The sequence below is a fragment of the Acanthopagrus latus genome, chromosome 20 (genome assembly GCF_904848185.1).
Source record: "Acanthopagrus latus isolate v.2019 chromosome 20, fAcaLat1.1, whole genome shotgun sequence".
Lineage (NCBI taxonomy): Eukaryota > Metazoa > Chordata > Actinopteri > Spariformes > Sparidae > Acanthopagrus > Acanthopagrus latus.
In genome coordinates this window covers 1,127,831-1,151,213 of record NC_051058.1, presented here as the reverse complement: position 1 = coordinate 1,151,213, position 23,383 = coordinate 1,127,831, and the positions used below count along the sequence as shown (strand labels likewise).

Sequence of the window (23,383 nt, the reverse complement as noted above, 5' to 3'; positions counted from 1 at the left end):
ATTTGCCTTTTACTGTGTTTTTAGGCAAACACATCCAGAAAATCATCTAGATTTATGGCCCTAGCCATTCTTGGCTCTATACTTAACACACCTAACTTGCTCAATCGCTCATCAGTCATAGTATTTCTTAAGACAGCCTTGATAAATGACAGTACCTTCTGAGGAAGCTCAAAAGTTTTGGGGTCAATAAGAACATTCTTCAAACACAGTATTACTCCTTCATAGAGATTGTCATTAATTTCTCCATTACTTGCTGGTTCTACTTCATAAGTCTGCAAAACAGGACAGTCTGCAAAGTCTAAAGTCAGTGGACATTCCTTACCTGAATGTTCAAAAGCTGTATATTATGTCAGAATGTCCAACTTCTCAGAGGCTTCTTTCTTCATGTCTCCCGGATGTTCAGGTACATTTCAAATCAATTCAGTTAAAAAAAAATACAAGTGATTGGTGAGGTTTTAAATACACATACGAAGAATAAAAAGGCTGGAATTTAGCTCAGAGGGCCAAACATCAAAAACTCATAACTGAGTGACTGGAGTACAGCTATACATTTTTGTAAGATGTCATGACATCAACTGGGAAAAGTTCTGAACTAACCCCCTCTGATCTGAGGTTGTGGTGCAGGCAAACTCCTGCTAGCTAACAGGACCGCAGCTAATCTGAGCTACTTGCTAAATGCAGCTAGATGCTATGACAATAGACAACTTCTAAGAGTTAAGTGAGCAGCAATTGGCAGTCAAGCTGCCCCTCTAACTCTGGAGCGACATTTGGAATCTGGTCATTTCTTACAAATGATACATTTGAGAGGATTGTGGTGAAATTATTCTTCCCAACATTATTAATTGGGAGAAGGGATGTGGAAATTAATTATTTTAACAATGCATCGCGATGCGGACATGGACGATTTATGCATCAATGCAGTGACAAACCATAATCAATTATATTAGCCATTTTCAACGTTAGCGGCTGCCAAAGAGAGAGTAGACCCAGTCTAGCCAAGAACTGATGCCACGCTGCCAACTCTGCCACACAACCTGGAGAAAGGGAAGAGAATAACCCAATGTGTGGCAGCTTTTATAGCTCAGGATCTGCGGCATTATTCTGTCGTTGACAACGCCAGGTTTCGTCACCTGTTGAAGACACCGGAGGCATGATATAAGCTCCCATCACGCAGCCACTTCACAGAAAAGGTTACACCTGCACTTTATCATGAAACTAAAGCCCAAGTAATTTCACAATGAGCCAAGCTAGTGGAGTATATTTTTTCACACAGGTAGGCCCGGCCAATTGAGGCAAAGATTTACATCAGTATAACATGAGTAAACAGCCCTACATAAACTTGTGTTTCTAGTTTTTTTGATGTTTGTGTTTTCTCAGAGCACATAAAATAAAATGTGAGTTCATATATATATATATATATATATATATATATATATATATATATATATATATATATATATATATATATATATATATATGTTCGATTTGATTGTACGATGTATCACATTTACTGCACATGGCCATTATTATTGTATGTTTTCATGAAAGGGTACAAGCGGTCAGAGTATATATATATATATATATATATATATATATATATATATATATATATATATATATATATATATATATATATATATATTGAATTGTTGACTCAAATCAAATCAAATTGAAATGTGAGACCAGTGATTTACACCCCTATCTGGGATTGATGTTAAAGAATCGTTAAGGACAAGTGTGGATTGTTGACCTGACCAGCCTTCATGTGGGTTTCTAAGACTAGGTGAGCTTAGGTGTGACTAGTTGTTAAGCTGTCTGAGGAGGAAACACAGTACAGGTGATAAGTGATGTCTTAGACCACCTCCTCTGTTCAAAGTCGTTCCACTTTGACATAGATAGATTCTTTACCCCTCGTTCAAACCATCTGTATTCTCTGGACAAGATGTTCACATTGTTGTCCTCAAATGATCTGTCTCCTTCAGATGTAAGTGGACAGCAGAGTCTGGATCTGAGGAGTCGGCCCTCCTGTGTACCAGTGTTTTATGGAGAGGTTGTTTGTCTCTTCAGTGTTCAGACAGACAGCGCCCTCTTGTGGCGCCTCCAGTGTAGTGCCGTTCCAGAACAGTAGCAGCGCAACAGGAAGTAAACAAAACAGAACGGGCGGCAGAACGGACCTGCTGGACAAACGGTACTGTCACAAGGATTCTTACATTCGTACTCAGGAGTGTTTGCTTTCTACATCCGCCCACCGCTTGCAGACTCCACCAGGTCCGGACCAGTAGGGTGGGTCACAGATGAGACGGTATGTGTATGCAGCCTTTGTGAAGGAAGGATACCGTCCAATGCAACCAGATCGAACACAACTCCTGCCCGATACTGCCCCGCTTCGCTCAGACAGAACCGCTTCTGTCTTGGTGAATGTGTCGTATAGTTTGGACACTGTGACGCAGTTTTCATACCTCGAGTGCGAACAAAATGGAGGGTAGTAATCTGTGTTAAGTGTGTGTGTGTGTGTGTGTGTGAGAGAGAGAGAGAGAGAGAGAGAGAGAGAGAGAGACCTGAACTGTCTCTTATTGTATATATCTAATCGACAGAAAGAGACATTGTTTTGGAGGACAGCGTCAGGGAGGAGCCATGTAAAGAGGGTTTGGCACCGACACAGAACCGCAGTTGGTCTCAGACGATATGAGACAGCGTGTCGTCGTGTGACGCGTCTCACCGAAGACGGACAGCAGCGCTTTTACTTGTCACATGAGGACCTGATGCCACAGGATGACCGACCCGGGGGAGACAGCGAGTGTTCCCGGCCCCTCCGGCCTCAGTCTGGCACAGGGCAGACGGCTCCCAGGCCGGGTCAGGAGTCTGTCCTCCCCGACTCCACCTGGGAGACTGACGTCCCTCAGAACCAGGGACCTGACACTGGGAGGGGGGCTCAAAAAACCAAAGGTAATAAATACAACACCTGTGTAAAAAGCACTGAGACACTGGACATCATACACTCCATATTAAACCCACTTACTAGTAATAAATGAAGAATAAAGCCAATAGACAGGATGATAATTCATTTGAGGCTTTGTTAGACTGTGTGTGCAGACAGTCTGCAGTCCTTACAGCTGCAGCTACACTGCTACACAGAGAGGTGGACGTGTGGTAGCCTCAGCATATACTTACAGTACCAAAAGTAGAAGTGCTTGTTATGCAGAATGGCATTTTTCGGAGTAATTGATGTCATTTTATTGGATGAGAATTACTGATGCACATCTTTTCATCACTTTAATGTTGAAACTGGTGGTTTAACAAACACAGTTTATCTGCCAGGCAGCAGAGTTTTATTTGTATATTACATGATCATTGTTTACAGTATGTTATTTGGGAATACTTTCTATGAAGACTATGTCTATGATGCATTATAATGATTTGTTAATAAAATGCTTATAATAGGTTATAATGTCCATATAGAGACGATTAATCAGAGTTCATTAAAGGACATTGTGAGCTCTGAGTTTCAGAGTCATTAGGACCACATCATTATAAATATATGTTGATTATATTTTGTATTGTTAAACTATATCTGAAGAGTAACTCATGACTCAAATCAAGTCTTGTGGAGTTAAATGGACAATCTTGAGCTCTCAACTGTGTTCAAGTAAAAGGAAACATTTGCAGAAAATGAAAATACTTAAGTAAAGTACAAATACCTCAAAAGTGTACTTAAATACAGCGCTTGAACAAATATACATAGTTACATCCCATCACTGAAATAAGGCAGTGACAGTTGTTTTCTCTAGCTGGATCAAAATGATAATGTGACGTGCGTAGCACACACTGAGTGAACACATCTCGTGCCTCACAGGAGGTCAGGGGTCAAAATAACACACTCTCCTTTGGTTGGTGGTTGCTTTAATGCAGGTGCTAATACAGTTGTCTATTTATTTTTCTATTTTTCTATATATTTATACATGTTTATTCTTTTCTATATGTTAAGTCACTAGAGGTTGAGAGTAACGAAATTTCGATTCTCTGCTTGTCCTGTACATGCTGCAGAATTGACAATAAAGTTGACTTTGACTTTGACTAATAGGAGAGTCACAGTTAAAACTTAACTGTGCTACTTGGAAAGCACCATAGGTATCATCACCAACATGCTTTACTGTGTTTTAAACCAGTAATAATCAATCTGCAATCATTTGTAGCATGTTAAATGTTCTATGTATGTGCAGCTTCTCCATCTTAAATGTCAACAAAGAAATATTTTGTATTAACCGTGTTTTAAATTTTGTCTTTATCTCAAAGAAAACCTTTGAGCCAAACGTCCATGCTGTGAGGAAAAGCAAAGATGAGTGAGTGGCCGTCAGTACAGAGTTTTCAGTCTCCTGTTCAATAATGAAAGCATTGCATATTTTTTTGCTGTCAGTATGTAGTCTTTAATGATTATATACATTATGTCTGATTGTTCACCAGGGTAAAGGAAAAGGTCCATGTGGCTCCAAAAAAGGAGAGAAGAGACAGGAATGAGAGGATGAGAGAGAACAGAGGGAGGAGGAGAGAGAGGCCTAAGACCATCCAGTCCCACTCCATCTTTGAACAGGGTCCTGCCGACACTGTACGCAAAACAGGTGCGCAGCCTCTCTTCCTCTAACTTCACTTGTTCTTCAGTCAGATGTTAGATGCATGTTGTTGAACCTCAGCATGTCTCGTGTTCAGGCTGGCGTGGTGCGTCAGACTTGCATGACTCCAGCTCCTCTACGGTGTGTAAACTGGTGAAGAAAGAGAGGAAAGAGTCAGAGGAGGATGAAGATGAAGATGAGATACTCTGTAAACTACAGAGGGATGATGTGAGTATTTGCTGCTTGCTGTCATACCTTAAAGGGTAGATTCACATGTCTATGTTAAAACAATACTAGTAGGAAACCTAGTTTACATCTGTACCATGTATGGTCAGTGGTAGTGTCTGTAAAGTGAATTCATGGTTATTAAATGGTCATTTGCAATTTTCTGTAATGGTCTCAGTAATATTTGTTCTTAAAGTGGTCAGAATGCAGCTGTGCCACAAACCAACAAAAAGCTAGCAGATGAAAACGAAGGTTGAGGTGCTAACAGACTTGTCAGTACAATTAAACAGAAAAAGATATTAAGTGATATGCTCAGTTGTTTTTTATAGAGTTTAATTTTCTCATCTGCAGGCAGAAAGCTGTTGAGATATAGTGTCAGATGATTTTTCTCCACTAACATTTCTAAATAAAATTCTGTGCTTTTGCACTGCATTAGTTGGTAATGACTGAACCATCAGTTACTATCCATTGTGATAATAATCACCACCATCTCAACAATGTTCATAAGCGATATTATATGTTGCGCCCCACAGTTCATAGATGATCCAGGCCTGAGGAACGACGCCAAGTTGAAACCCATCCAGCTGCCCCTGAGTCAGTGCAGCAGCTTCACAGTGACGGCCAGCACAACATGTGAGAAAACTACCTCTGACTGCTGCTGTTGCTGCTCCTGTCTCACCACTAACAGCAGGCCTGAACCAGATGTTGAAAAAAATCATTGTATAATTATTTTCAAAGACATTGTGATAGGAGTCGCAATTTCATTGGGCATGGTCATTTTTTATTTTATTGTCACTGAAATACATATTAAAATGATGATGATTTTATTTTTACGTACCAAAGAAGCATGTTGCCATACATCTGTAAAATCTGATTTTTAGGCCAGGGCAGCATTGCAGCACTTAATTTAATAAATCAATTATTTCATAGTTGTATTCTGTGACACATAATTGTGCTGCCCTAAGTAACTGTCACATACCAGCTAGCGGGGAGGACGCTCATGATGAGATTACAGCCATTTAGTGCAGCCACAGGCATTTGATAATGCAGGGATGATAATAGTAGAATAGTTTGCAAGCCAAGTTGGCCTGTGAAGAGTCTCTGTCCCAGTTTAATGTCCCAGACAACCTCTGTACAACCACATGTTAGCAGATGCCTTTTTAAGACACGTAAACGCTTGACTTGACTAACATGTTTCATGTCGAAAAGTTGCTTGCTTTAACCACATCCATCAGTCATCTAACGGAGAGAAACATCTGTCAAGTAAAACAAACAGATGAACGTGTTTTTGTGGTTGTCATGTTGGCAGGTCTAGAGAACCCCGCTCTGTTCAGACCTCCGTCCTGTGGAGCTCCAAGGACAGCAGGCCACAGCAGGACAGAGCTGCCCCAGCCAGAGCATCCGTCCCTGGTAGAAGTGCTGCATGATCTCAGCCTGTCTGGCAGAGAGGAGCTCTTCTTCATGCAGTTACCTGACTGTATGCCCAGCAGAACACCTGAGCAGAAGGTCGACAGTGCTCATGGATCTACAGCAGATAATCCTGCCAAGAAGGAAGGCAAGCCTGAGGACAAGAGGCCTGGACAAGTGCAAGTGAGTTAAAGAAACAGTTCATCCAAATTTCTATTTTTTTTCCTTAACCCCATGCTGACTGAAAGTCAAGAAGTGTTGTTGTCCACAAAATATGTCACAGCAAGTCATCGTTGCAGCTACGGGGAAGATATGGGTTTCTCAGTTTATGTTTTTTGGGACCTTTTGGAAATCACATTGTCTTAATACAGAGTTTGGCTAGCATCTGCTTTTTGTGACCAGGTAATGTGTGTGTGCCTCTCTTCAGGAGGCTGCAGTGAAGGATGGCTTTCCTGCGCTGTCTCAATGCCCAGAAGGATTTCTGGGTAAACTTCAGATCAGGAAGTCAGGAAAGGTGGAGCTGAAGCTGGGCGATGTCATCATGGACGTCTCTGATGGAGCTGCATTTTCCTTCCTGCAGGTACTGTGTGTGTGTGTGCGTGTGTGTGTGTGTGGTGGTGGTGTTTGGGGGGCACACCATATTGTAAGCTATTACAGTTTTACTATAAATAGCAGAATTTGGATTGTGAAATTGTGACAAATAACACAACCAATATAAAAATGCATATAACCTGAAACCAAACCTTCTAGATCAGTGGCGTAAAACTGATCCAGTAAAGGGCCATGTGGCTGCAGGTTTTCATTCCAACAAAGCAAGAACACACCTGATCCAAATCAGGTGTGTTCTTGCTTGGTTGGCTGATCCAAATCAGGTGTGTTGCAGCCACATGGCCCTTTACTGGATCAGTTTGACACCACTGTTCTAGATCAAACTTTAATATACATCATGTCTTCTCATCATTGACCTTCCCATCACTTTTTATTTAAAACCAGCTAAAACACCTGAAGGAAGTAGTGTCCAACTTCTCCTCCCAGTTGAGTTCTCATTAATACAGAATGTCTGTTGAAATCAGTTCCTTTGAAAATAATTTCAAGCAAAGAGCCCAGAAAGTTTCAGAAGATTGAAACATTGACATTTTTATTAGTGAGATCATTTGAAAAATATTTGTTTTAGTGAAAAATGATCTCAGTAATTCTCAGTGTGTATGTGATGAGAACAACAAAGTCACTGTTGCTGTTAATACAGAAGTCATCTGTTCTCCTTCTTCCTGCAGCAACTGGTGTCTGTACGTCTCTCTGAAGGCCGGACTGGAGACATGATGGTGTTAGGAAACGTCCACCACAAACTGGTCTTATCTCCTGACTTCCAGGCCTTACTGAGACAAGCTGCAACACAGCAGCAAGGCCCCTGATCATCAACACACTGACTCTTTTGAGTTTTGTAGGCTTCCTGGGCACTGCTGGGGCAAAGGACATGGAGTCTAATGTCTGTTCTCCATACCTAAGCTATGAGGTTTAAAGGCAGCTATGTTAGTTACCCTCCATACCCTGTTTGTATGTATATTGTTTTGTGATTTATTTTTTATTTTAGTATTCAGAAAATTTGGACAGTTTTATAATAACAGTTTCCTCGTCAGTGTAAAGACACTGCCAGAATAGACCTGTTTTCTTGGAAAGATGGTATCTGATCTGCAGGGATACTATACAACTTGTATACTGTTACCTGAACACTTCACAGGTGGATGACACAGAGAGGTCAGTCCTTCATATACCAGCACAGCAGCTAACATGATTGTGAGCTTGAGACACCAGCAAAGGACATCTTCAGTTACAGTGAGCATCCACTCAGAGAAAGAACACAAGGATGCTCACAGCTGACACCAGAGACCATGTTGGAACAGAGACAGGTTACAGTTTCCACCACATGTTGTGTTCAACATATGTGAATAGGTCAATAAACTGAACGAGTGACTCCATTTTAACTTATAGGTGCTTTGATAAGCTGGCCTGCTCAATAACTAACTGCACTGATGTACAGATGGATTTGTTTTGTCATCTTGAGGTATTAAAATTAATGTTTTTTTGTTTTTTTTTTGTTGTTGTTTTTTGCTACCTCAGCATTGTTTGTTTTCACACATCTGTCAAAATGTTGCACATCAGCATCAAAGTGTAACTTCACAGCCGATACAAATACAGATGTCACTGATCTCAATGTTTGAAGTTGTTAGAATAAAAAAGAAGTTTTTGTATTAACTACAGACCACATGTTTCTCTGCTGTTCAAGTCTCATCAGTTTTTCTTTGAAAAATCTTGGAAGAATATCAGTCGGCCTTCTTGCATGGCCTCTGTATGAACACAGATGTACCAGACTGCTTTTTTTGTTTTGGTTTTGGTTTTTTTGGACTGAAGGGCAGCATTTGATAAAGTAGATCATTTCATCCTGATGAACATGACGTGATCATGCATTCAGATGATGATGATGATCATGCATCAGAACTGGGTTGTTATATAAAGATCATATTTGCATGTTCTGAGCAGCCTCAGATCCTCAGACAGACAGTCTGGATTTTAGACCAGAGGGGACTTTTCAGGGCCCCACAGCTCTGGAGTGGTCCATTTGTATGAGCTGTCATCAGCTTCCTATAGATCGCTTGTTAAAACTCATTTTATTCACCCGTCTATTAATAATTTTGATGTCTTTTTCTGGTATCTTGGGTTTGGGTTTTAAACAGCAACATCGTAGATTTTTCTGTAACGCTGTCATTATGTCATTCCTTCATTATTTATTTATGTGTAAAGCCCTTTTTGAAATTTAGTCTGTTGTGGCTTCAGACAAGGCTGAATGTAATCTGATACAGTAATGATGACATCTTATGATGTCACTCAGTGTCTAAGCTTAAGTGTGGGTGATGTAGGCATCAGGTTGTGAAAAGTAACGCTGTGTTGAACAAAGTAGTAATAGCCTTATGGATCATTTCAGTTTTTAGGGCCCAAGCAGGAGTATCAGTAGAAACTCTTAATTATTCTTCTCACAAGTAAACACAGTTTTAGAGCCCTGAACATACCCCAAAACTCACCAAATTTGGAACATACGTGACATCTGGCAAAAAAAAATTGTTAATGTCTCCTACATGAAAAAAAAATTATCATATTTATCTTCAGCAGACACACAAAAAACCCTCTTGGACCCATACTGCCATTCCAACAGGATGTCGGCCATTTTGATGTGAAGCGCCATTTTTTACAAATTTTTGCCTTCTTTGAAAATGATCTCCTAGAGATTTAACATCACAGTCTTCACATTCACTCAGTATCATCTTCATGCCTTGGAGATCAAAAGTTGTCAAAAGCTTTCATCTCTCGCATACCTGGTGGGCATGACATTGCAAACCATTTTTTTTTCTTCGCCATAAAGCATCAAGTTGTAACTTATAACTTCAACATACACTTTCCCATCAACACCAAACTGCACATACATATAGACGGTGTTGCACCGAATACATCTCAGCATCAATACTAAGTCAGCCATTTTGATTTTGGCTGCCATCCTGAAATATTTCCAATCCTCGTACTTTAACAACCTCTTCCTACAGATTTAACACCACAGACTTCACAGTCTGTCAGTATCATTGTCTAACCTTTAAGATGAAATGTTGCAAGGGCCCGTTCATCGCTGCTTGCAGCTTTAACTTGTTTTGTTTTTGAACATGAGTCGAACAGTGTTATAGGTATGCAATTCTAAAACAGTTGTCTGCTTTTCAAAGCCTGACACCTAGATTACCCACAATGCATTTTTGCCAGAGTGACATCATTGGAGGCAATTTGTCAGATAAAATGCAGCTTACATTTTGACATTGAGGCTTTTATCTTCACTACAAATGTATATCGGCTACCGAAATTGGTGTGACTACAAAAAATTATCCAAATCTGTATTGGTGCTGAAAAAACCCTCTGTCAATCAATGTCCAAATACTGCTCATGAATTCTAAAGGGAGACTAATGGGAGTATTGGCACATCTTTAGTATCTGAACTGAATCATGTCAGGAAATGTGACTGAGGGTTCACCGCCAAGTGTTGCTTTTGTCTATTCTTACTGTCATTTTATCAGGAAACATAAAAGTCATTTTGTAGAAAGGTAAATGTTTATTCAATAAACAAACAAAACAAAGAAAACGATTAGCCATAGTCGATGCTGCATGAACATGGGAGCGCTAAATACTTTCTACAAGCAAAAGAAACAGCAAATACCAAGTGTATGTTCCTCATAATGAACAGATGTGACTTTACAAAGGCCGGAGAGAATCTGGATTTAGGATCATTAACTGACTTCGGCAGAATATCCTGAAAAATAATGGTTTGTTTTTGTGAAATGGAAATGAGTGTCCAATTGCCAACTTCATAACACTTCACGCCACCAAAAGAAAAATGTGAACGAACTCTCATAGCAGAGTTTTGTTGCAATTTTTTTAAGAGCAATGAACAAAACCAGAAAACATCTCATAAAACTTGACTTAAAAAAAAGCATGATTTGGACCTTTTGGTGTTAAATAAGCAAAATGTCAGTAATGTTGCTTTTGCCATGAAAGACAAGTTCAAGGATTTCACAGTTGAGGTTGCGACTGTACAAGCTAGCATACACTTGCGATGAGACAAAGACTTCAGTCAAGTTGCAATCATGGGAACCATGTTACCGTCATTTGAGGAAGTGCTTTCTGTTAATCTGCACCAATGGCACTTTAGACATTGCAGAAACATACTCACCCAACTGGCTAACATATCAAAGCACACAAATCCACAGTTGTGTAAAGGATGAGGCTGCAATTATCCTAGATTTTTAATTTCATCAAACGCCTGAAGGACTCCTTGTTCACTATAAACTACAGCAATTTATTAAGGGACAGACTACTTATTTGTTGCTTTTTGGGTGTGTTGACAAGACAAACAGCTGGTTCTTGGACGGCAACAGTAACCTTTAAATTCCCCTCAAGTATACTGTGATTCCACTCAGTGTTATGAAACCTCTGAACAGTATCTGTGTGCCAATAATCTTTAACACCTTATAAGTAAAATAATACATTTAAAATATATCACTTTTCTAAGCCTTCACTGTGTCCTGCCTTCAGAGTTAATATGGTCGCCTTTTCATTGAACACAGGCATTGGTGGGCTGTAATAAAGTGATGTTGATCCATCCGAATGCTCTAAAAGCTTTGCCCTGTTGAAGCATTCATGACAACTGGGAACTTTGTGACTTTCAAGTTATTTGAAAAACCAAACAGATCTGAGGCATTGGTCATCAGAACTCTTCACTTATCATTAAGATGTTTTTTCCCTTGAAACTCAGTAGACAAAAAAAACATCTCAGACAGTTTCTTCAGCGCTACTTTCGTTGTCTTTCTGGTTGGTTTTTACTTTCCTTTTGTGGCCGTGACCTTCACTGTCTTAGCTTTGGGGCTACTTTTCGTCATGTTCCCGGTTGCTGTTGACTTTCCTTTTGCCTTCACTGCCTTAGCTTTAGCCTTCTTTTTTACATCCACTGTAGTTTCCACTGTTTTAGCAGTGGCTTTCTTGGTTGACTGCTCTCTGATCAGGTCTGATCGTCCAATCTCCACCATGTGTTCCTCCCACGACAGCATCTCATTCTTGTAACGAATTTTGTCATCCTCAGCCAGCTGTGTATAGACCTGACATGTAAAAAACCAACACAGATTGGAGACAACAATGAACTTCGTGTTTCCCAGAGTCATAATTTATAATCACTATAACTATAGGGAAAAATAATATGTAATGATTGTGTGGCAAACCTGTCTCTGATGACTGAACAGATTCCTCCAGTCCTCTAGCAGTGAATTCATCTTATCCTGAAGAAACACCATTAAACAAAACATTATTGTGCAAAGCCAAAGATGTTTTTAAGCACATAATCACATGTACACAACAGGCTGGGCAATATATACAATTATCAAGATACTATAAAATTATCATGATAAGAGCCTGTATATTGACTGAGTGTTGTGGCTTTTTTATTTTTCTATATACTTTTCTTTTATATATAAATTATGCAAAGTAAGTACACAGTTACAAACACAATGACCTCAATCACACACATAATTTAATGTGAAGATTTATAAGAGCTAATGTAGCCTGGATGCGAGGTAGTGAGATGATGATGATGATAATAATAATGATAATGATAATAATAATAATAATAATAATAATAATAATAATAATAATAATAATAATAATAATAACAATAACAATAATAATTATAATAAAAGATAGTCAAGAATTACAAACAATAATGAGGACATCAATAAGAGGCAACAACAATAACTTAATAATATAGTAAAACATAACATTACATTATAAACAAAATGACAACACTGTTATAATTGTGTACAACTTATAACATATGAGGCTTTTATGAGAGCCAAGGGCAGACCAAGCTACCAGAGAGGAGAGAGAGAGAAATTCTAAAATCTCTGATGCTGTACTTCTGGACCAAACAGGGGAATGAGATCAGAGTGGTGTTGTTATGGAAGATCTGTCTAAGGCATGGATACCTAAAATGTAGTGTTTTTTAATTCATTGAGGAGTCAATGTGTTTGGAGGGTGAGACTGTGGTGTTAGTTACCTGAACCTAATCCTACCTAAACTTCTCCTCCCACTTCAACCAGCAAGGTGCGATATGATGGGAATTACTGTATTTAGCAAGGATTGTATTTACATTGTAATTGTTGAAGCTCTTCCAATAAGGGATATGGTTAGATTCATTAAAGGCTGAAGGCTGCCCTCTACTGTTTTCAGGAGGAGAACCAGTTCTATTCAGAATGCATTTATATTTGTGAAGGCTACTCTCATGTGTCCTTGCTCCTTGGACAACAAATAAGAGCACTGGGATATAAAGGCAGGAACACATCGGCCCAACCGTTGGACGTCTGAAGCGTTTGGGGAGACTCGGGTAAGGTCAGGAACAAATATGTTTCGTGTGTTCGGCTGCATTGGAAGCTTTCGGAGCCGCACGGATGTTGTCTGCTCCGATTCAACATGTGAAGTCTGAGGAGGTGGGGCATCGGACATCTGAGCCATTGGATTCTCTGATTGGTTGTGTGCCAGCTGAATGGCCGCTCTGATTAGGGGTGTGCTAGCGAATCAGCGCATTGTGTGGGAGGGACAGAATACTGTGTGCGCTTTGTTTTCCTATGCACTCCGTTCCGTCATTCCCCATTTTCATGTTTTGCAGTACTGCCGCGAAACAAATTAATTTGTGTTTGCTTGGTAATGCCTCCCTGCGTGTTTAGTATGCAGCGTTTTTATCTGAAATAGTTGAGCTTCGTTTTGATCGAAAGTAAAGAGAGTTGCATGCATAAAGCTCTTGTTTACAACTCACAACGCAAGCGCAGAACGTACACACTACTGTGGAGTAGGCAGCACGTCAAAGCGGTGTGTTTCAATGCAACTTTTCTGCCAAACGGGTCAGACAAGAGGCAACAGAGTGGTCAGATAAGGCAGGCGGATGTCTGGGCAGTGTGTGGGGGCCTTAACTTTCATCACTGCCACCACCGGATGTAGATAACGTTGGGTTTTTGACCAGTGGAAAAAGGGTACAAGTGATAGTTTGTGTCTTAAAACGAGGCAGGATAATGTGAGGTGAGACCAAGCTAAAGACAGTCTGGGTTTCAGTATCTTGAGACCAGGGGAATCGAACCAGTGAGTTGTTAGACCTGTCTGATGGGTTGATGACTGAATGAGATCTCTTCTAATTTTAATCGGGAATCAGACAGATTGTCAGAGTTTAAAAGAAGGATCATTTTAATTACATATCCTTATTTTGACCATTGATACATGCAATGAAGGTTGGGTTCTTGTGAATCATGATATCTATTGTGATAAATCGTTGGCTACACTTCTTTGGCCTTGAGTTAAAGGGAGGAGAAGAGTTGAATGAATTGAGTTTCCTGTAAGAGGCATGTATCTGCTTGTAGCTGGTTTATGTGATTGATGACTTTTTTTCCTGTGAACCAATTCAACCAAAGTTGCAAGTTACAAATTTGAGTAAGTTTATGATGACATGCATCTGTGTTTGTGCAAGTGTCAGAGGTATTGCCTACAACGTGTAACTTGTCAAAGGAGATAATGATTGCGAGTCATGTTTTGCATCTGTCCAGTATTTCTCGGGGTCTCTGATTGTTAAGTCCATAGTCTGTGCCTTTCAGATGTCTGCTGTGATGCTGTATCTGATGTTTCTTTTTGTGATGGCCACCCATTCATGAGAAGGTACATTTTTGTGAGACCTGACCAGCAGCTAGTTCTTGCTAATAAGTTGCTATATAAAAACGTTTTGCTGCATTTGAAACACATCATTCACACAAAGACAACACCACACTGTTGTATGCATCCACCAAACAGTAAATTTGCTGGTTTAATCCACATCGAGCTTCTCAGTATATTCAACTAGTAAACAATCTAAACCACTACCACTGGTGGTAGTGGAATGGTGCAGTCATAAGTTGCATCATAATTCATCAGTCAGTTGATCAGAGCTTTTGAGATGGCTTTCTAAACAAAACAGTTTACATAAGTTTAGTTTACATGTGGCCAGTATGGCTTTCAAATAATATTGTGATATTTTTAGGCTTTAACTATATATTTAGAAATGTCCTCAAAAGGTACTTCGTAAATGTTAGGACTTAAAATAAAATCCCAAGAAATTTTTGACCAAATACCTTGATATTGATGCTGCAACACTACTGTAGGGATGGTTATTGTTACTTTCACAAAATATAAACACAATAAGATTGTTTATAAATTATCATTAACAAGGTCAATATAATGACTAAGTGGGTAAAGATAGGACTGGGCAAAGGCCTAAAAATTGAATCTCCGATTTTTTCCACATCAAACTCAATTTGCAATTTAATAGTTAATTTTATTTTATTTTTTTTAACTACAAATGACAATGTGTAGTTAGTGTGTTATGTAGTGTGTTTAGTGTGTATTGGAGTCATTTATTTTGTTAAATGAGTCAAAACACTGAGCAGACTGCTGAATGTGGCGCAGGCAGTGCAGCTCTTCATTCAGCTGGAAGGAGCTCAGGCAGACCTGAGCATCGCCTGCATTTAAATGTAAATAGTTACATATAACTTTGTAATTTTTTAAAATGTATGCACATATTTAGCAAACAGCAATTTATATTTGCATTATAAGTAATAATTGTTAAACATTTGTGGTTTTCACAGTAAAAAAATGTAACTTTTTCTACTCGGATTTTAACAGGTTTTTTTTGTGATTTTAGGTCCATTGTGTTGATACAGTATGTCAAAATAAAAAAACATTTGTACAGTCACACGTGAGGTTGTGCTGACACCAAAATAATGACACCAAGTAAACAGTTTTTAAGGTGAAATATAATGGCAAAATCTAAAATAGTCAAAAACGGCCAATTATACCCTGGAACATCGGATTTCAAACACAGCCCCATTTGGCCATCCATGAAAAAGCTACTTTGGGTCATCATACTGTAATATTTATACTTGTGTCATAAGCTACTTTGGGAATTTCATTTTTTTTCCTCTGGTTACAATGCTCTCACACAGCCATCATGAACTGATTCAAGAGAGGAGTTATCTAAGTCAAAGTCGTGCACAGGTGAAAAATAATGTACTGTGTCGGGCACAGATGCAGATCGGACACCTGGAGAGACGGGTCAGGTTTTACGATTGCCATTTTCAAGGCGTCACTTATCAACAGTCACTATTAGTGACACAAATGATTAGCATATATATTTCATATGAGCGCATTCATGTGTGCTTTCGCCATCCCAGAACTCCCATTGCCCACGTTGGCTTACTTTCATTTAAAAATCGTGTCAGTCCAATTTTCCTTCGGGCGTGGGAATGAATTTATAGCGGGTCGGCTTGGGTACGGAATGAAAATAAGATAAAATAAGACCCATGCAGGACTCTGATCTAAGTGACCGTTTTAATCCTCTAGTTAATTATCAAGCTAAACATCCAACATGCTAGTTAATGTCAAGGACTGCGGTGGAAGATGACAGTAAAATATTCTCTAATACTGGATTTATTTATGCCAACGGTTTTACATGAAATCGGATTTTTTTTGTGAACAAACTAGGTGGGTGTGTGTGTGTGTGTGTGTGTGTGTGTGTGCGCGCGCAAGTGGTGGAGCCTCCAAACACGTGAAGCGCACTGCTCCAGGTTAGAAAACATTAATCAGAAATATTAATCAATGTATGGGAAACACTGAATTTTTAAGGCATGGCGGCTTTTATTTTGCCCTGGCGGTGCGCCACAGTCAATTACATGTAGCAGAAACCCTGAACAATATGAACGATTCTTCCTGCCGAACTGACCGACGGGAACTGGGTGTTGGCTACTTTGTAGTGGGTATTTTTGGGCTGCCGTGCTCTTGTCCATCTCGCACTGGACAACAAATGTCCCACTGTGATATATGCATCTGTTAGCTGTCTTTAGTTGCAACAGCCTTTGAACAAACTTTGCAGCGGACTGTGGATTGTTCAAGGTCTGACGCAACCAAACCAAACTACTGATGAGACACTGTCTTTTGAAGAATGAACTAAAGGAGCCCATGGGGAGCAGCGGAGGAGCAAGTTAAAGAGAAAATTGATTTTCATTTTTTAAAATTGTCCTGAACCACAAACTCAAATTAATTGATTTTACCAGTTTATCCCCAGCCCTAGGTAAAGGCAAGTATTAGAAAAAGTAAAACAATATGGTTAGTTCAGAAAATGACATAACTTTGCTGCATTGCAGCCAGTAAGTGTCTCATATCACAATAACGATGTATAAAGTAGCTATAGCCTAGCCCTACTGTAGTTGTTGTTTAACATGTATCGTTTAAAGGTGACCCATTCACACTATGCACCTGCCATATAATGAGGAAAAGTGTGTCCGGCTTGAACTGGCAAAGTTAACGTAATTTGGCCTTTGTGGAAAACAAAGGCTCAGACAGGTTTGCTGGCTGTTTGATCAAATTAGATCACAACTGAAAAGATGTAGCTCAGTTTGGGGGACATACTGGGGTATCAACCAGTGATATCATTTCATAGTCAGCATAATGAAGCCATTTCTCTTGGTGAGGAGTCAAGTGGGTTAACAGACAAATGAAGTTTGGGAAATAATTCCCTTGAATGGGGTAGAAAGAGGAAAAAGAAAATCGAATAAGGAGAGGTGATGGGAAGTAGGTATACAGTACACAAGGCCAACAACTTTATACATCAAACATAAATGCCTATCACTATGAACAAATATGGAGCCAACTGCTCTGGTTACTGACCATTACGGTGGTTCCCCTAGCCTCCACAAAGTGCTCAGACATGAAAATGTTGAATGGAGAACGAGGACGCTTGGGCTTCCCGAAGCTGCTCAACTCCTGGATCACAAAGACAAGCAGAGAACAGTTGATGTGATGGGATTTAGTACTCAGATTGCCACTGGTGCATGCAATAGGTTGTTTACCCCTTGAGCAACCCCTAAACTCAAAGCTCTGGTTGTGTGCCCCCTCCAGTCTCTGTTTCAGTATAGTGGCTGGTTTAAAAAATACTGTCAGTAAAGTAAAAACGTAGACTTGCTGGATATGGATACCAGCCTTAAATGAATTTTTTCAAGCACAGAAATTAAAATCTTGAGCTCTTGACAAAAGACTGCCCCAGGCTTTCCATGTTTCCCATTTACTACAATCTCTCGCACCCTCTTTTTACGGGTTGCCTTCCTCTTGGCCAGCCTCTGTCTCCTCTCCAGGGCTTGTTGCTGGATCTCTGCTGGGGTCAGCTTGGCTTGGTAATGCTTTAAGTCCAACTGAAACTGTTCCATTTCACGCTGATAGGCTTCCTCAAATGGCTAAACAGAAGAGAAAAAACAATTTAAAAAAACTTTGGTCATAGCAATAAACTGACAGAAGCCACATGTAGAGAGAGTGTGTGACAACAACAGATAAAGCGTATGCTCTACACCTAATCAATATCAGAGACATGATTTGCCACATGCTACCAATAACTTAGATACATTTGAATTGTGTCTTTGAGTGCATACATTGTGGGCTATCTCCTCCACACATGGGTAACCCAAAAAGGTTGGGATGCTGTATAAAACATGAATAAAAGTTTGAACCACTGCAATCATTTATAAACAAACCGTGTTTAAAGCCAACAGTTTTATAAGTGTTCTTGAGCCCATGTAGTAATATCCTCTGTACATCATGTGTGATGTACCTCACACCATCCTTGCTTGTGAACGACTGAGTCTTTTAAGGATACCCAATGAAAATACCATCACCTGTTACTAGGGTTTTCGCAATTAGGCCTGTCACGATAACAAATTTTGCTGGACGATAAATTGTCCTAGAAATCATGGCGATAAATGATAATGCTGTCATTTTGAGACCATTTTTCAACTAATATAATGATAATGGCATAATAATGCAAGTACACCCTTTCAAAGATCAATAAACTTTTATTTCTAAAGAATATTTAACATTGGAATTAGAATGCAAAGAAGACATTTTAAATATCCAAAATAAATAAACAAAACAACCAGAAACGATAAATAAAAAGGACTCTCAGTCTCTGTTAGCAAAAATCGCACAACCAAAAACAATAACCCTAACCCTTTAGCATGTCATCTTTCATGGTTTACAGTTTTGGAATTGCTTTGCGTTTGTGACACGTATGTTCTCCCAGGCAATTTGTACTGGCTGTCAAATGTTTGCAGCATTTGTTGAAATGCTGGCTTTTCAACGGTATTAAAGGGCTGCATATCTTTAGCGATGTAGGGAACTATACTGTCTGTGAGTGTGCACCAATTTTGCACTGTCCTCTTTGTCTTTTGTTTGTTCGACTAAACGCCCCAGTGATTGTGGACTGTCGGGAAGACGGAGACGGCCCCTCTGTAGCTTTAGTTGTAGTTTTTTTCCCAGCGGGGGAAAACTGCATCGGATGATTATGCTTTATGTGCAGATGCATGTTTGTTGTATTGCCACTTTTGGTTGCTACTGTTTTACAACAAATGCGACATACCAGCTTTGAAACTAATTCCATCTTTGTTTTTATTCCGTCAAATGTCTACAAGCGTTACCTCTGGCCTGCTACTCCTCACGGGGCTCTCATGCTGCACTCTGTGTTTGTCAGGGGCAGGGCCCCGCCTCTCCACACAGAGACAAAGAGTGACTGACAATTGTTATGACCCTGGGTCATTATTTTTTGTGTGATGCTGCTCTGTCCCTCCTCCTCCAAGTGTGTGAGCACCCTGAGTGTGTGTGTGAATGATTGATAGCAGGTTGGACCTACTACTTGGCTGGAGCCACTTGATTGCTGCTTCAGGACTGGCCAGAGGCAGGAGAGGAGCCCTTTTGAACCACCGGCTGACTGCAGTCTTTCTCTCCAATCATTCCCCACATCCAACTGGGACCAGTGTTCAGTTTGCCTAGGATTCTGTGTTTGCATTTTGCGAAACCTAGTGCAATTTACAATCCGAGTACTTTGGTAAACTTGTGAAAAGAGAGAATTGTGTGTGGTAGCCCAGTAGGAGGGAGAAGCCTTTTCTTTAACCCTTTTTCTCCTGTCTTCCTTATTTAGGAGTTAGGTAAGATTTTGTCTTTTTGTTAATACTTTGGATTTGTATAGGGAAGGTAGGGAGATAGATGCTTTTGTTTGTTGTTTTGGCCTTCTCTACCTCTGAGGCAAAATAAAATGTTACCTTTAATTTAAAAGTTCCTGTGACATTGGCCTTCTTGGGAGTGGGAAGAATGGGGAGAAGCACATCATGCTATGTCTCTGATTCCCCTAGATCAGGGGCGTAACACAAGAGGGTTCACGTGAGTGACATGAGGAAAACAAAAAAGCATGCAGATGGAAATTATCGAGGCCAGCAAAACTATGGAGCTCATTTTATTTTATCATACGATCAACTGATTTATTGATTATCATGACAGGCCCAGTCCCAATCCGATCTGCAGGATCGGGATCGGGGACGATATGGGCATTTTTTCACTGATCGAGATCAGTAATTTTGAACATGGACCCAAGCCCGATTTTATTTATTTTTTTATTTAGAGCACAATTTTTGGCCAAAAATATTACAGAGGGGGTAACTGAATTCATTGCTCTGGATAACCAGCGCACCTCCATGGTAGAGGATTGGGGTTTTCTTCGTCACCTAGAATTTTTGAATCCCTGGAATGCCCTATGACCTCGGCATAACATTTCACTGACTCCACTTTCGAGTTACAATGTGCCTGATCGGGACATCCCTACCCGTTACCAATGTTACCAGTGAACATTGAGTTGATGGGATAAAACATTTAATATATTTTTGTATCATTGTACTGTTTTCAATTGAGCAGGAGCTCAAATATTCAACTGTATATTTTGACATATGGGTGGGAATCACAGGGTTCTCCCCAGACGGTGGAACAACGGCACTCCTCTGCTATACTGCTTGCTCAGCGCCACTATACTCATTTTCAGTGTTAGCCGCTTTATAGAGGGTGAGGGTGACGAGCATCCGTCCATCCCCCGTCTAAAAAACAGACTTTAGAAGGCGAGCCTACTCGTATGTTTTATGACGTCAAAAATGGTTTATGATACACAGGGTACACAAGTTTGAAGTGGAAACTTGTGGTAAAAGTGGGAGACATCTTGTGTCCAGCAGTTAAAACTTCATATAAAAAAATAATTGCAGATTCATATGTTCTGGAATTGATAATGATGGCAGAGTTGAAGTCACTAAGGATTTTAATGTGGTATTTTTTTTTTTACGCAAAAGCCACGTCAGACACACATTAGAGAGTGTTTATATACGCCACGTGTGGAGGAGATTTTTAAACAGAAAGCATTCATTTAATACTGTTTAAGAAGTTACAAACAAAAATACCTGTTTCTGTTGCGGGCTCATTGATCTCCACTGTTGGGCAACCTTTCTGATGATTTCTATTATCTTGACATCTAAAAAGACAACAATTAGATGATCATTAACAACGGAATTGTAGTATTTGAGTTCTTGATTTACGATGAAGAAAATCTCAAACTGATCTAGCTCAGCCATGTGCTGTACAACAACATATTAATGTGATTTTAATAAGCTTCCTTAACACTTCATGCGCATAAGTACTACCAGCTGTTTTTGCCATAAGCAATCAATAACTTAAGTTCTTCTCAAGTGTCAAGTGTTGCAGATTTACCTGGATGTTGTCTGGCAATGACTGGCTTCTGTAGAACAACGTATCTCATGTATGCATTAAGAGGTCGCTTTGGAGGGACACTGGCCGGAGAGGTCAGACATCTCACTAGGTTGAAGTTTGTACCTGGGAGGACAGTGGTGCACCTACAGTATGCATGCATCAACACATACACAAAGAAAAGCAGGGTATCATGCAGAGAGTATCTTTGAGTAACAGGAACATCACACCATCATTTATTAATTAGATAATTAATCAGTTTTCTTTGTCATATATTACTGTTAACCGAGTATCTTAAAGTTCATCTTAAGATGTCTCCTCAGGTTCTGGGACGTCGTGATGAACATTATTTTTGCCATTTCTTAAAATTTCCCAGACTATACAATTGATCGATGAATCAAATAAAAAACCGAGTAGGTCAACTGACGCTGAATAAATCCTCCCTTGCTGCAGCTGCTAGACATGTTTGTTAATGAATTAAGCAAATATTACACACATAGCAGCAGCACCTTTTTGCTTCTCTCCATTAATTCTAGACTGTGAGATCATCTGTTTTTACTTGCTCATTAAATCCACTGAGGAGGAGAATATCGGTTTTATTCACGTCAAGTGCTGCTGACTGGATGACTCGTGTGTTGTGGCCTCCAGTCCTACTCTATTACAAAATATCCAGGTATCATTGCTGCTGCACCTGAAATCATCAATGTATCTCTACCGCTCAACACACGTGCATAACTCACTGTAATGTGTCCGATTAAATAATTGGACTTCATCTTTATCAGTCTTTACAATGAACACACAAGCGACTTAAATTTCCTGTTAGCTATGAACAACCTAAAGGATCCTCACAACTGTTAACTCTGACAGATAGGAACTGTTTTTCAAATAAACTTAACCGTCGAAAAGCGGCTGTGACTGACTTACTACAAATGACATGAGGGTCATAGGATAATTCACTCATCTTGGGTTTAACTCAAAGACAAACTTGACCTGTCCTCATGCTAATGATACCCCCTACTTAAATAAAAAAAAATGCATTCAAGATATCTAAGTTCTAATACGTGCTTAAAACAACGGCGTTGTGCAGAATGCTATGAGAGCATGCCGGAGCTAAAACTTGAGCTAGCTAGCTGACAAAGTGAAGTAACTTCAGATTAGCTCGCTGTTACCTTGCCAGAGCACTTGTGCAGGAGAAGATACTGAAGGACTTAGCCAAGCAGCTAACACTTGCTGCCATTAAGCTGAACGGTGCCATGTCGCTGATATTCAACGTTACAGGCCGTTAGGCAGTGTGATCATAGACAGACTGTCTATCCTGCGGAACCAGCGTCTTGTGATATTCATGTATGAGATAGCTCTGATTAAAGCCGAGCCGAGCTTGTTGACATGACATGCAGCCCCGACAAAAGGCGCCTTAAGTCCCTCCCAGTGCATTGTGGGAATAGGTCTTCTTCTTCTTCTTCTTCTTCTTCTTCTTCTTCTTCTGCGTTAAGGTTTTACGACAGTTGGCCTCCATGGTGTTACGTCACTGCCACTGTCACGTATTCTGCTGTGAGCACGCTGGAATTTATTTCAGGAACAGTCACGACCATAGCTGCAGGGAAATGACTGCACTGAAAAAAAATGTTGGATACTTTATGTACTTCATGATGGTTTCTATTGGTGGACAATTACCACAAAAGAAGGGAACATGCTGAAAAGAATAGTTTCGTGTCAGTTTGGTTGTGAAACATGAAAAAGGAACGTTGAATAAAGATGGTAACTAGATTTCAGGTCTGTCGTGATTGTATTTTATTGCTCATAGAAAACGAAGTAAAATTCACCTCTGCAACGCTTTTTGATTATTGTATCAAGTCATATCTCAGAGTACATTATGCATACACATATATTATATGGTAATGATAAAAGAGGCCATTTGCATTCAATTCTTA

The 23,383-nt window shown here is 39.8% G+C and overlaps 2 protein-coding genes across 4 annotated transcripts; one reads left to right on the top strand and one right to left on the bottom strand.

Annotated features, from left to right (window-relative positions):
• Window positions 1-2,150: 2,150 nt before the first annotated feature.
• On the top strand, window positions 2,151-8,430 carry zgc:171971 (uncharacterized protein LOC569690 homolog). 3 transcript variants are annotated; one of them, XM_037081109.1, is made up of 9 exons: window positions 2,153-2,302; window positions 2,595-2,946; window positions 4,294-4,340; window positions 4,462-4,616; window positions 4,705-4,835; window positions 5,366-5,465; window positions 6,142-6,422; window positions 6,667-6,819; window positions 7,514-8,430. In XM_037081109.1, exons 2-9 carry the CDS (start codon window positions 2,773-2,775, stop codon window positions 7,649-7,651), a joined length of 1,179 nt encoding a protein of 392 aa, XP_036937004.1. In that variant the 5' UTR covers window positions 2,153-2,302; window positions 2,595-2,772; the 3' UTR covers window positions 7,652-8,430. The 3 variants fall into 3 exon arrangements, with proteins under 3 accessions (XP_036937007.1, XP_036937004.1, XP_036937005.1); XM_037081110.1 differs by lacking the exon at window positions 2,153-2,302 and adding an exon at window positions 2,309-2,482 and having other exon boundaries at window positions 7,514-7,651; XM_037081112.1 differs by lacking the exon at window positions 7,514-8,430 and having other exon boundaries at window positions 2,151-2,302; window positions 6,642-6,789.
• A 1,930-nt stretch (window positions 8,431-10,360) lies between these two features.
• Window positions 10,361-22,899, bottom strand: tfam (transcription factor A, mitochondrial). The gene is made up of 7 exons (XM_037081119.1): window positions 22,622-22,899; window positions 21,456-21,598; window positions 21,149-21,219; window positions 17,969-18,118; window positions 17,556-17,651; window positions 12,044-12,100; window positions 10,361-11,923 (listed from the first exon to the last, which is right to left on the bottom strand). The coding sequence occupies exons 1-7, from the start codon at window positions 22,705-22,707 to the stop codon at window positions 11,648-11,650; spliced, it is 879 nt and encodes a 292-aa protein (XP_036937014.1). The 5' UTR covers window positions 22,708-22,899; the 3' UTR covers window positions 10,361-11,647.
• Between the last annotated feature and the right edge of the window lie 484 nt (window positions 22,900-23,383).